This window comes from Pan paniscus, chromosome 15 (assembly GCF_029289425.2).
Source record: "Pan paniscus chromosome 15, NHGRI_mPanPan1-v2.0_pri, whole genome shotgun sequence".
NCBI lineage: Eukaryota > Metazoa > Chordata > Mammalia > Primates > Hominidae > Pan > Pan paniscus.
In genome coordinates, this window is record NC_073264.2 from 21423646 (window position 1) to 21438651 (window position 15006).

The following is a 15006-nucleotide window of genomic DNA, read 5'->3' on the forward strand; positions in this document are numbered from 1 at the left end:
AGAAAAGGCCTTTGACAAAATTCAACAACACTTCATGCTAAAAACTCTCAATAAATTAGGTATTGATGGGACATATCTCAAAATAATAAGAGTTATCTATGACAAACCCACAGCCAATATCATACTGAATGGGCAAAAACTGGAAGCATTCCCTTTGAAAACTGGCACAAGACAGGGATGCCCTCTCTCACCACTCCTATTCAACATAGTGTTGGAAGTTCTGGCCAGGGTAATCAGGCAGGAGAAAGAAATAAAGGGTATTCAATTAGGAAAAGAGGAAGTCAAATTGTCCCTGTTTGCAGATGACATGATTGTATATCTAGAAAACCCCATCAACTCAGCCCAAAATCTCCTTAAGTTGATAGGCAACATCAGCAAAGTCTCAGGATACAAAATCAATGTACAAAAATCACAAGCATTCATTCTTATACACCAATAACAGACAAACAGAGAGCCAAATCATGAGTGAACTCCCATTCACAATTGCTTCAAAGAGAATAAAATACCTAGGAATCCAACTTACAAGGGATGTGAAGGACCTCTTCAAGGAGAACTACAAACCACTGCTCAATGAAATAAAAGAGGATACAAACAAATGGAAGAACATTCCATGTTCATGGGTAGGAAGAATCAATATTGTGAAAATGGCCATACTGCCCAAGGTAATTTATAGATTGAATGTCATCCCCATCAAGCTACCAATGCCTTTCTTCACAGAATTGGAAAAAACTACTTTAAAGTTCATATGGAACCAAAAAAGAGCCCACATTGCCAAGTCAATGCTAAGCCAAAAGAACAAAGCTGGAGGCATCACGCTACCTGACTTCAAACTATACTACAAGGCTGCAGTAACCAAAACAGCATGATACTGGTACCAAAACAGAGATATAGACCAATGAAACAGAACAGAGCCCTCAGAAATAATGCCGCATATCTACCTTGCTTGAATGAGAATATCTGGTGAAACATATTAATTTCCATTGGAAGATGAACCTTGGCTATTTAATACTAAATCTTAAAAGCTGCAATTGGTCACTTAGATAAATTCATGGTACTCTTACAATTTGACAAAAGAAAAAGGTACTAACCACCTGTACCCTGATAACTTATGGAAAAAATAAATAATTAATTTTAAAAAGATTAGGATGTTCAGGTGTCTGTGTCTGAGTGTGCTAGGGATAACTTGTGAGAAATTATGTACAGAGATGAAGTATACTTGGGGAGACACTTGGGAAAATTATGAAAAACTCTGACTGCACCTAGGAAAATCCATCATGACACTCTTACCTATTACCTAAAGAAATTAAATAGGCATGCAAATCAAGGCTATATATTACTTTGTAGAGTAAAACTACACAAAAAAGTTATGAGAATGTTAAATACAAAACTCATGTTATAGGTCTGTAGTTATAGTATAATCCATAATTTATTTTTATTTGCACTTAAAGTATATAACAGGATTTATTTAACCCTACAGAAGTAAAATGCAAATTTATTCTTCTTAAAGCATCTCATTATTTCTATAACTTTAAAAAGTTGGTAACTAAAGTATGGTTTACTTCCAATATAACAGATAAACTATTTTCTCTATGCTTCAACTCAAACCAGTTATGTCGTTCTTTTTGCATTAGCTGGTTGATTGTTGGCACTGGTTTTTATTACTTAATTAGGACATTGTATTACCAATTAGATGAAATATTTTTGCTCCATGTAAAGATGGAGTTTATGTAGGTGGTATATGGTTTGCAGAGTTCTAGGCCATTCACTGGGAAGGAGTCTATGCACAGGAAAGTAAAAAGGTAAAACTATTCAGTGAAAGACAAATACAGGGTGAAATATATTTCCATTAATACTATAACACATTTATGGACAAAGTACTTTTGGCATGTCTCTCTACCAAATCCTGTGAATGATTCATAAGGAGCACAATAATTCAAGAAGTTTCAGTGTGGAAGAGAAATAATAGAGTTAGCTATCATAATAATATTTCTCTTCCACACTGGGAGTCTTACCTTATGTTTTGAGAGTCCCCAGCTAAATTGGGGTTCCATACCAGAGTGGCTAGCAATCCTGTCCTAATGAGAAATGAAAATGAGCTTGTTCTGGGTGTCTCCAGTGTGTCTTTATGGGATATGTCTTTTAGCTGGTGAAAGGCTTAATGCCTAGTTGTCATGACAGGGAGTTCCTCACACAGGAAACTTTATACTGGCAGATGCCCCTGCAGCTTTTGTCTGACCTATGTCTAGCTGATGTCTACCAGACCAGCACTCTGGAGGCTGGAAGCCTGATCTTGTGTTCTCCCAAGCATTCCAGGGAAAACTCAGCCTGGGCCAGCCCCTGATTCTTCAGGTGGGTGATGCAAATTCAATACATCACTGCAATAGAAAAAAAGTTCAATGATTTTTATTTAGCGATCAGGCAGGGAGAGTGCAATAAGTTGGGAGGGCAGTCCTTCATCTCAGTGTCATGTAGGACAGGAATGAAGAGTCAAGCAGAGGGATGGTGAGAAAGCCTGGCATTTAGAAGTACACCTGAGGGAACAGTGTATGGGTTACTTTAAGTTCACCAGAAAATGACTGAAGGGTCCATTTAAAGAAAGCGACAGGAAAGCAGGGAGCCCAGTTGGCCAGGTGGGAGAGACGCCTCTAGTTTTTATCTCTGGCCAACAGCTTGAACCATTTGAATGTAGTGTAGAACTGGAAACTGTGTCAAGGGTAACTGAGCTCGGCTTCTGGTATGAGAAAGTGGAATTTGTATTCAAAATGTATGCCAAGCCAACATAATTCACTATACCTTGGGAGAAGATATAACGCATATGCAAGCAAAGTGCTACAGAAACATTAGGACATAGAAATTTCAACTTAAGCCTCTAGGAAGGCTTTTAGAGGTGGTAACATTTGTGTTGGAATAGACATCTGTGAAGGACACGAAAAAATGGATAAGGAATTGTTTATCAGCTTAATAAATGTTGAGTAGTCTGTTATTTTTTGCTAGAGAGCAGTGTATGGCATAGGTAAAAGCAGGTTATATATTCTTGGCTCTCATGCTAAGGACATTCAATTTTATATATATATGTGTGTGTATATATATATGTGTATATATATGTGTGTATATATATATGTATATATATATGTGTGTGTATATATATATATATATGCTTAAGGAATGATAAGATGTTTCAAGTGGAAGAGTGAGGTCCAGGAGAAAGGTAGGTTTTCCCTTACAGTTAATTCAGACAAGTTTGAAGGAAAAGAGTTGAATTGAGTTGGGAAATTGTGAGAGCTGAGCTTTGAGATGGCTATGTATAGTCACATTCAAAAACTGTCAGAAACAGATTGGAATATTGGAATGTGGGGGCGGCGGGGGGAACAGTACTGCAAAATTAGAGGTCATAATACAGAGGAAATGACTGATGCCAAGGAGATGAATGGAATGCTGAAGAAAGGGAGATAACAAGGAGCAGAAATAGATTAATAAGGACATAAAGAGATAAAGAAGAGTTCAAGAAATGCAGAGGGAAAAGGAAAAAAAATTGGAATGCCAGAGGCTAAGACCTCTTGGAATCTACTTTTAAGGGGCAGTAGCATGGATAAAGGAAGCTAACATTAAAAATTATGAAAGGAAAACCAAGAGGCATTCTGTTTAAGAATTAGCTATCATTACCAGGTCTTTGGGGACATTTGATAAAGTAGTTTTCCTGACTGTGGCAGCAAAAGGCATAGTTAAGCATGTTAAAAGTCTGAGTAGTAAAAAAGATTTGGAGAGAAACATGTAGACACTACTACACAAAATTTCTTTTTTTTAAAAAAAGAAAAATTAAGAGAAAAAACAATCAAAGATAACAGAAGAGTTTAGGAGAGTTCTTTTTCTTATTTCTTTGATGAGTGAATCCGAGCAACTGTCAGTAGATGAAAAGATTAAATGAAAAGTTAAATGAAACAGGGAGAGACTAAAAAGGCAAGCCAAAGACAACTTAACACAGTGGCACAGTGGTTCTCAACTGGGAGTCATTTTTCACCTCCTCAAGTGGACATTTTGTAACGTTTGGAGACATTTTTGTTGGCATAACTGGGGGGAAAGTGTAGCTGGCATCTAATGGGTAATGCCAGAGATGCTCCTGAACACCCTACAGTAGTCACATGACAGTCTGTTTCAACAAAGTAATTCAACCCCAAATGTCAATAATGCCAAAGTTGGGAAACTCTGGCTCAACTGATGAAAGAATGCCTCATAGCAGGTGAAAAGATTAGAATCATGAGCATATATTGAGGGAATTTCCAGTTGTAACATAGTGTCAATGGCATGGGTTTTATATTCAGATCTGAAACAGGATGCTGTAATGTGGCAAGAGCTGGCCTTGGAGTCAAATACCAGGGTTCAGATTCTAGTTTAATGGCTCTCCAGCTGTGGAACTTCAGGGAAACTGCTTATCATCTCCGTATCTCTGACTTCTTATTGTAAGATAGAATTAGTAAGTGCATTTACCATGCAGTGTTATGGGAAGATTCAATTACTATATATTAAGAGCTCAGAACAGTGCCTAACACTTTGATGCTTAGTAAATGTTAAATATTATTTTTATTATCTGATTTCAAATCCCCACTGAGATGTTCTTACCCTTACTAGATGTCTAACCACAGATTAGTAAACATGTCTAATCTTTGTTTTTCTCTTCTGCAGTTTAATAACCCCTTTTCCAAAGGTCTATTGTAAAGATCACCTGATAAAACATGTATACACAGTAGATGCTATCTAGCAGCGTCTGAACAAATGCAAGCTCTCTTTGCCCTTCATTTGTAAATTTTAAAATTATGATTCATCATTCACTATATTTAAATCTGCCTCAATTTTTAGCTTAATACATTACATTCACACAATAAACATTTTCGTTAGGTAGAGTTAATCATTCTATGTAATAAATACATGAACTTGAGCAAGGACACTTTTATTTTAGAAATGGGGGAACAAAATGAGTCACACATGGCATAAAGTGATTATATCATATTTCAATATCCTCTTAGTTATTGCCTTCTTGTATATTATAGACACTGATTTGTTGTTACTAATGCTTTAAACAATTATAATGAGTCATCTTTTTGTTTGCCATAGTTCCAGAGTTTACAATAATGTATATCCAAAATATGGCCCAGTGGAATGCTTCTCTGAACCTTCTTCCAATAGAGTACACAATATGATTGTTTACTGTGGGGCTTCCCGGTGTGGATTGCAACTGCATTCATCTAAATGACAGACTAGGTCTGTAGCCTAGAGACAAAGGAAAGACTCTGGCTTCTTGTATGAAATAAATTAGCAGAAAAAGATGTTCATGTTCTCACATGGGACTAGAATTAGATCATTACTCTCTCAGGTCTCTTACTATGACTGTTGTCAACAGTTAATTGTCAGAACTAATATGGTTTCCTAAAACAGCACTTCTTTAAAGTTTTTCCAGTTCAACTCAACTAGATTTATACAGTAGGGGTATGTCTTTACAGGGTGAAAATCATACGATGCAAATTTTTAGAAATTTTCAAGAGCATGAGAGGTTTATAATCATTTTTACTTCTCTATCGAGAAATTTTTTTTAAACTTCATTTTCCAGCATTAATTATAAAGATGTTTTAAGAAGATCACGGAGAACTCTAACAGGGAGAATGTAAGTGGGCTGAAATCTAATTCCGATAGGCAAAGAAAATGAAAAATTTAGGTTCCACTCTTGGATAATCAACAGAAAATAGGATTTAGATAATTCAGGTAAGCCATAATATGTGTTTTAAGAAATTATTGGATAACTAATTGACAAACTCAGTTGGAACTATAGGCCAGTATAATATACATTCAATAGTATCTGTTTAGCAGGAATTGCCTAATTGTAAATGACTCCTGCAGGAGCACAAAGGTAAATTTCTATTAATATAGGGTGTTTAATGTATTAAGATCATATGTTGCAATACAATTACTTTGATAGTAGAATGTCATGAGTTATTCTGCTTAAACTCTAAAGTTTTCTGTAAAGTAGGTATTTTTATACCTCCCATCTTTTTTAAGGTGTGGAATTAAAGCTCAGATAAAATAATTAGCCAAAAGTTAATCTGTGTGACTTTACATCATGTAATAATAATCAAGCCATGAATATCTCTTTAAAAGTTAAGAAGAATGTTGTATAATTGATGATGTAAGATGACCACAAGACAAGCAGATGTAAACACTTTTTGTCAACCTATGAGGCTTGTGGAGCTGGACTCTAGGTCACTCCTCTAGTCTTGTTGTCATGAGTCAGCTCCTGGGTAAGCTCATTTCCTACTGTATAAAAGACAAGGACTATCCAAAAACTCAAGGGGTTCTAATTATACTGATTAAATTATTAAGCATTATTTAGACATTTACATAAGTTCTTTCCTATTATCCACCTATCCAGACATACTATTATGGCCTCTTCAAAATTTTTGCATTCAGCAAATGCACATTATATCTGAGATCTCAGAATCCCTCACCTTAAAAGTATTCTTAATTCAAATTCTGATTCCTTTCTATTTATCCTCCTTTAGAGTTGTTTCAGAACAAGCCTGCAGCTTGGAACCATGGATAAGGCCAATTCTTCAGTGGTGTCTGAATTTGTACTGTTGGGACTCTGTAGTTCTCAAAAACTCCAGCTTTTCTATTTTTTTTTTCTTCTCTGTGTTGTATATGGTCATTGTGCTGGGAAATTTTCTCATTATCCTCACAGTGACTTCTGATACCAGCCTTCACTCCCCTATGTACTTTCTCTTGGGAAACCTTTCCTTTGTTGACATTTGTCAGGCTTCTTTTGCTACCCCTAAAATGATTGCAGATTTTCTGAGTGAACACAAGACCATATCTTTCAGTGGCTGCATAGCCCAAATTTTCTTTATTCACCTTTTTACTGGAGGGGAGATGGTGCTACTTGTTTCGATGGCCTATGACAGGTACGTAGCCATATGCAAACCCTTATACTATGTGGTCATCATGAGCTGAAGGACATGCACTGTCTTGGTAATGATCTCCTGGGCTGTGGGCTTGGTGCACACATTAAGCCAGTTATCATTTACTGTGAACCTGCCTTTTTGTGGACCTAATGTAGTAGACAGCTTTTTTTGTGATCTTCCTCGAGTCACCAAACTTGCCTGCCTGGACTCTTACATCATTGAAATACTAATTGTGGTCAATAGTGGAATTCTTTCCCTAAGCACTTTCTCTCTCTTGGTCAGCTCCTACATCATTATTCTTATTACAGTTTGGCTCAAGTCTTCAGCTGCAATGGCAGAGGCATTTTCTACGCTGGCTTCCCATATTGCAGTAGTAATATTATTCTTTGGACCTTGCATCTTCATCTATGTGTGGCCCTTTACCATCTCTCCTTTGGATAAATTTCTTGCCATATTTTACACTGTTTTCACCCCAATCCTAAACCCCATTATTTATACACTAAGGAATAGGGATATGAAGGCTGCCATAAGGAAAATTGTGAACCATTACCTGAGGCCAAGGAGAATTTCTGAAATGTCACTAGTAGTGAGAACTTCCTTTCATTAAGACAAAACTCCTTCAAATTCCTCAGGTCAATACACTGTTTAATATTTTAATGTATTTTTGTGGTGTATCTCAATTGTGGGGAAAGTAGTGAAGAAGATAATATAGAGAACATTTAATGAATATTAACAAGTCTTTTTCTAGGTATCAAGTGAAAGTTAAATATAAAAACACGGAAAAATCTCTGTTTAGATTACTGGTTCTAGAAATAAAATATGGGCACTAGATGGATAATATGTATGCATTTACTGCTTTTGTTACTGGTAAATGTAAATATCAAGAAAAAAATCAATGAGAACCTAATTCTCTGGTGGGCATACATTCAAACATTTGTCAGGTTTTATGAGTTTTCTTAACAACATGCCTAAAACTTCTACATGGATGAATAGTATTTAAGAATCTGAAACTGAATTTTGCCAACTTCAGGGAATAGCCAATCTACAATTTAATATAACTGCTTAAGTTCAAGTGGAGATTATTAGGTTATGAGACTCCCCCCACAAATCAATTATGCCTATCCCATACGGTTTTCAAATAGCTAGCAATGCTTTAAAATATGGAATGATACATACTCAGAAGCTTCCATTTTAAACCTTTCATTTAAAGGGCTGTCTCTGATTGGCTAGATAATTCCAATTTCCTTTTAGATTATGAGTTGCAGAAAAGAGAGGAGAATCTAGAAAGCTGAACTATTTCAACACCAAGATTTTCGTTTGTGCCACTTCTCTTCTTGTTCCTACAGTGCAGCTGCCAGTGGCTTATGTTCAGGCACCTGGTGGTACTCATCCTCCAGCAAGTTTTATTGCCAGCCTTGGCCTTAAATTCTCTGATGCCCATTTTCACTTCACCTTCTGTGGACTAGATCTGGTCCAGTGCAACCCAGAGAACCTCTCTCCATCTAGGGGGCCTCACTCATATTCTCTCCAAAGAGTTCTGAAACTCAACCTTGGGCAGGGCATCACCCTTCCACATTTATTTCTTCCTTGGTTTCTCTCCTTTAGGCCTATGGTATTTTTTTTTCCAAAGTAAACTGAAGATGATTCAGATTCAGATTTAATCAGTTTTTACATGTACTCTCTTTTTTTTAGTATTGCTGTATAGTATTATGAAATATCATTGCATAAATAGATTCATGTAGCCACGACAACCACAATAAGGACATAGAGCTCTTCCGTCACTTCAAAGAAACTGTCCTGTGCTGTCTCCCCTGTGATCTTAACCCTGGCAACCAATGATCTGTTCCCCATCACTCTATTTTATTTTTTCATTTCAAGAGTGTTGTAAAATTTATCAGCTGTTCAAATGGCCTTTGTAATAATTTTTAGAAAATTTAATGTGGTTGGATTTGTGAATCATTTTTGGTATCTTTTTTTGTGTGTATGTGTCTGATTTAAGAAATCCTTCTGTCAAGATCATAAAGACATTATTTAGATTTTCTTCTGTAAATTAAAACATATATTGCTTTTTATACTTAAGAATTTCATCACTTTGTAACTCATTTTGTACATTTTGGGAGCTAGGCATCTATTTTTATATATTTGTAAATATGTAGAAATCAGACTTGGTGTCATTTATTTAATAGTTCATTATTTCCCTCAATTTGCAATACTACCTCTCTTACATTTTCAGCTTCAGTGTATGTATGGATTTGTTACTAGACTCTATTCTGTTTCATTAATGTATATGTTTAGCCCTGCACCCATATTACGCTGTTTTAATTTACTACAGTTTTAAAATAAATCTTGATGTCTGATAGATTAAGTTCTCTCATCTCTTATTTTTCAGTGTCTTTGTTAGTTTATCCCCTTTATGTTCTATAAACATTTTACAACCAGCTCGTCAGATTTCTTAAAATATTATTTCAGGATTTTGTTGTAATTGCATTGGATTCATGTGTTAATTGACATACAAAGATATTTATTATATTCATTGTATATCAACATATTTATTAACTTATAGAGAATGACATCTTTTACAAATAAATGTTGAAAAAGAAAAAATACGTCAACAAAAAATTACAATTATTTATGTAAAAAATGTAACTTGCAAAACAACAAATACTCTAAGCTTATGTACAAATTTAAAGATGTGCATTTAGAGAAAATTATAAAACTTAGCAAAAGGTAGTAATGAAGAGTGTATTAGTAAATCAAACTTAAATAAGTGAAGATAGACACTATATTAATAAATAGAAAAACAGTATTGTAAAAGATGTCAGTTCTCTCTTAAGGTATTTTTTTAGAGTTACTTTTTATTCTCCTTGTAGTAGCTAATTCCTATTACCAGTTGCTAATTCTTTATATTAAGTATTCTCTGTTCAAATTACTCATGTGAGTTCTGTCTCCTGACTAGACTCTGACAGATACAGATACTTTTAAGTATTTCGAAGGTATTGAAAAATCAGAAGCATCTCATCAAATATGTTAATGAGAGAAATCAGGAGCCAGTTGAATAAAAAAAAGTCAGTAGCTTCATCTATTTATGCACTAAAGTGAAATTCATCTATGACATGCTTGAAAATACAAAAAATGATAGGGCTGGGTGTGGTGGCTCACGCCTGTAATCCTACCACTTTGGGAGGCCGAAGTGGGCGGATAACCTGAGGTCGGGAATTCAAGACCAGCCTGACCAACATAGAGAAAACCCCTCTCTACTAAAAATACAAAATTAGCCGGGCATGGTGGCGCATGCCTATAGTCCCAACTACACGGGAGGCTGAGGCAGGAGAATCGCTTGAACCTGGGAGATGGAGGTTGTGGTGAGCCGAGATCGTGCCATTGCACTCCAGCCTGGGCAACAAGAGCAAAACTCCGTATCAAAAAAAAAAAAAAAAAAAAGATAGCATTTATAAAGTGAATACTATCATTTGGTAAACTCAAATTTGTTTCTCGACTTTTTAATAATCGCCATCCTGACTGGTGTGAGATGGTATTTCATCGTGGTTTTGATTTGCATTAGATGCTGGTGAAACTGTGGAGAAATAGGAATGCTTTTACACTGTTGGTGAGAGTGTAAATTAGTTCAATCATCGTGGAAGACGGTGTGGCTATTCCTCAAAGATCTAGAGCCAGAAATACCATTTGACCCAGCAAACCCATTACTGGTTATATACCCAAAGGAATATAAATCATTCTATTCTAAAGACACATGCACATGTATGTTTATTGCAGCACTATTTCCACAAATTTTTCAAATTACTCTAGTTCCAATAAAAACAAGGGACATTCCTAATGCTAAGAGCAATGAATTTCTAATTTGATTAATTCTTATTTAAGGGAAACTATTAAAGGCACATAGCATTGTATTTCGGTTAGGATTGTGATATTATGTACTGTAGAATCCCACCTTAAATTTTGTTTAAAATATAAAAAATAAATAAATAAATAAAGCAACTATTAATATAACTTGGTAATCAACTTTTGAATACACACATTTCAAAGTAATAGGATAGTATTAAAAATTCTTTTTTTCCTCTCTGGTTTACAGATCCTATAGACTTTCCCTGCACTGCTGACAAATTGACAGAGAAATATCATTAACTGAATAAAATGGCAGAAGAAGTGAACATTTTAGTAAATGTGGAAATAACTCTAGTCAATTGAAAAAAGTGTAAAGGAAAGTGTCTTGAGTTGGCTGTCAAAAACTGGGATTTGAAAATTAATTATATTACTATTTTTGACATTGAACAGATTACTTAGCTTTTGATCAAGTCACCAATCTCTTCAGTCTTTTAATTTTCAGCTATTTCTCTCAGAATAAAGAAAAGAAAAAAAAAACAACCTTTTTGGTTCACACAGGCTCTGTATTATATGGCTTCTTCTTCATGATAACCCATACAATGAGTTAATTAACATATTTCTCCCTGGCTAAGCCAAACTCTACCTTATTAGGGGATTTGTTTATGGTAGATGAATATATTCCTAAATTGCTTTTGATAATCTGAATATTTTAAAAAGTAAGAAGGGATGCTACCAAACCCAGGGCAGACTTTTATTTGTTTCCTGAGATCTCACAATTTAAGCTCCTTCTGCTATGCTTATGAACTAAGTTGATGAGCAGTCCTTCTGACAAGGAACAGTCCTTCAGACAATGCCTAGCTCAGAAGCTGTTCAAAGGAGCTGATGTGATGCCTCAGACTTTACAGAGAGACGGTGTCATGGCTAGTGGGGAGAGTACCCCAAAAGGCCAACGGGATAAAAGATGAAGAAGCTTTAGTTCCATTGACTAAGTATAGACAACTGGCAATAGTATGAGTCAAGTTAGTCACAGGACAAGGAGGAAAGTATCAGAGGTACACTTTCCAGGAATGCAGAGTAACAGAGTCCTCCAGGAAAAAACAGAGTAGGTGATTGCAAAGGCACTTCAGGGTGGTCTTTAGAGGAACATAAAGGTGGGGTGTGGGTGGAATGGGTCTGTCAGCAGAGCCAAGATCCAGTATTTCACCATAGGTGTTTTACTTTTTAAACCAATCTACATTTCATCATAAATACTTTTCCATGGAGAAGATCCTTGCCATATTGTATGTTGTATTTGCAATATCTTGAAATTCAAATAGATTTAACCTCATATCGAGTACATGAAGGATATCATAAAACTACTAACATGTCAACAAAAAGTTGTAGAAAACCTCTCATCTTTGTCTTGTGATGGAGTTCTCACCCTTAAAAAGTCATATTTCTTACTCCATAACTTTCTGAACATTTATAGTTTGTTCAGCTTTTTCAAACTCTTTTACTCTCTGTCATAATATTGTCCTGAGGGAAATTAATGGTCACGATAATCTATAGAACATCATTTTAGTCACACATTGAAGGCATGCACTGATTAGATCTGTGAGTAGGAAGTGACATACAAGAAGGTTAGCAATAACCCTTAGATATTTTCAGAATTCTGCTAAATCATTTAGGTGTTGAGTCCAATACACCAGGGCAGGCTAGAGTATCCTCCCGTTACATAAAATACACATTATTTTGTATTATATTCTTTACCACTGAGAAAGAGGCACAGTTCTTGCAAGATCATTGAATGTTATAGGCAGCATAAAAACTGCTTTGTAAATATTACTTTAGATCAATTTTAGGTTGATTCATAGGATTTCCAGTTTTCAGTGGGTCCCTGTACTAATTCTGGTCTTCAGTGCAAACTGCCCAGCCATTCAGGCTATGTCAACCAGAAATCCAATGAAATGGAGATAACCATGATAAATAAGGACATTGTATAGATTATTTACAGAAGTCAATTAGATAAATAACAATACTAACTTTTAGGGTTCCAGAAAAAAAAATCTGTTTAGAAGACAACTGCTTATTGTTTAAAAAATAGATCTTAGTATGCTGTTGGGTCTTATCAGGGACTAAGTACCTGAACGTTGATTTCCAAGTGACTGCTTACGTGACAAGCACTGCTCATTATGAACTGTTATCAGATTTATTAAATCATAATTTCTAGCTGCCACAGCAGCAAGCCATCACACATTGGAAATGGCATGTGTAGGACCACGATGAAGCAGGTATAAAGGCACTAGGAATTGGTATGAACAGGTAGTCTAAATCCCTTATCAAGTATTTCTGTGGCATTAATATATTTTCTTAAGCTCAATAGTATGGCTTCATGAGAGAGTTTCTACGGATGACTTCATTCTATGCCTTGGTGCAAGCCAAAAAATGGGACTGCTGCTGCATTACAACTCACTCAGATGACCTTCACGGACGCTAAGGAGGAAGAATTCTCTCATTGGCCAGAGCCATAAACATTGCACTTATTTACCAGATTTAGATGGAGAATTGGTCATAAGTAAAAATAAACATGAATTTGTGGGCTTTGAAAAATGGCTTTGTTAGCTTGTTAGGGGTCTTGAAGATCAAAATTGAAAATTGAGGAAAGTAGTCTGGGAGGGAAGAATGAGGATGAACCTATGTGAGTGGGCTCTAAGTGTGTAGATTTTTGTACTTTACAGCAATGCCTATCAGGGACCAAAAACATGGACTCTCTTTTATCAAGGTTAGTCTCATACCACTGCTACGGCTCCTGAATGCTTGGTCTGTTGGCAGAAGGGAGTCATGCTGCAACCTTGTTATGGTGCCATTCCGCAGAAAGACCACATCCATTTGGTGGCAAATCAACTGTATCACACACCTCTTCCTCTGAAGCGGAGGTAGTGATTTGTCTTTATTGGAATTCATTCCTACTCCTGATGTGAGTTTTCCCTCTCTACCTGTAGTCCTTCTCCCCAGACACAATCCCAGGGCACACAGAGTGTTTGACGTATGGATATAGGATTCCACAAAGATTGTCTCTGGAATTATAGACAAAAGTATTTACAGTGAAGAAACTGGAATTTATTGAATTTACAGTGAAGAGGTGTGATAATAGAGACATATCATGGATCCATTTTTCTGGGAAGCTTCCAGCCACAAACAAGATTGGAATGGCCTTTAAAAGCCTCAGATAAAAGGCTGTTGTTGAGATTATACTCACATTTTTTGAGATGGTGAACTCCAAAATGTAATATATTTGTTGAAATGACAGTTAATTTGCAATTTTATGTCACCAGTAGCTAAAATACTCACAATCAGATAACAAGGAATAGACAAGGCATAGATTGGACTCTCTCTCCATCATTCCCATTGATCCACTTATGGATTTTGTGGTTCCTGTCCCAACAATTCTAGGATTTACTATGATCTTGCTTATTTATTTATTTTGTTTATTTATTTATTGCTAGTGGTTTATTGACTATCTTGCTTCTATGGCTAGAACTATACTTCAGTTATGGAAAGCTTTTAGCCAGGATCTCTTCAGCTATTGTTTTAGTCTTGTGCTCCCTTCTTCTGTGACTTCAATTATGTTTATCTTTCTCCAATGTGTCTCTAATTCATGTCTTTTCTTTGCCACCTTTGCCAATTTAACTGACAACAGAAAGCTTTTTTTTAAATTCCTATTTGTTTATTTTACATTTTTCTAAATAAGAAATAGGGTTTTTATTTTCAATTGGGCATATTTTTTGTCTCTTAAATTAAAATGTTACCTGTTTTCTACTTTAAGTATGTTCACTAAGTATAAAATGTATGTTTCTATTTAGATTTTCATTGACAAATAATTAACATATTTCCTCCCCAAATTGCTCCAAATTATGTTGACATTTTTTCAATCTGTAAGGTAAAGAGGTCTTATTATTGTCATAGAGTTGCAGAGTATTTCTGTTCTTTTGCACTCCTTGTGCATCTGCTCATTTTTCTACTTATTGATATTTCTTTATTTTAATTACTAATAATATTTTGATTTACAAGGAATTAGTCTCATTGGTCATATGTGTTGCACATATTTTATAGTTTGCTTTTTTATTTAATGTTGATTGTGGGTTTTTTTGATATATCAAATCTAAAAATGATTAAGTCAATCGATTCTATCCATTACATAGCCATATATTTATGGCTTCTTTAACATCATGCTTTA

The 15006-nt window shown here is 35.4% G+C and overlaps 1 protein-coding gene across 1 annotated transcript; it reads left to right on the plus strand.

The window, feature by feature from the left end:
* The first annotated feature begins 6581 nt into the window (after positions 1–6581).
* LOC100981039 (olfactory receptor 4K5) lies at positions 6582–7554 on the plus strand. The gene is given in 2 exon segments (XM_003811709.4): positions 6582–6662; positions 6664–7554. Coding segments are annotated over 2 exon segments (972 nt in total).
* The last annotated feature ends 7452 nt before the right edge of the window (positions 7555–15006 follow it).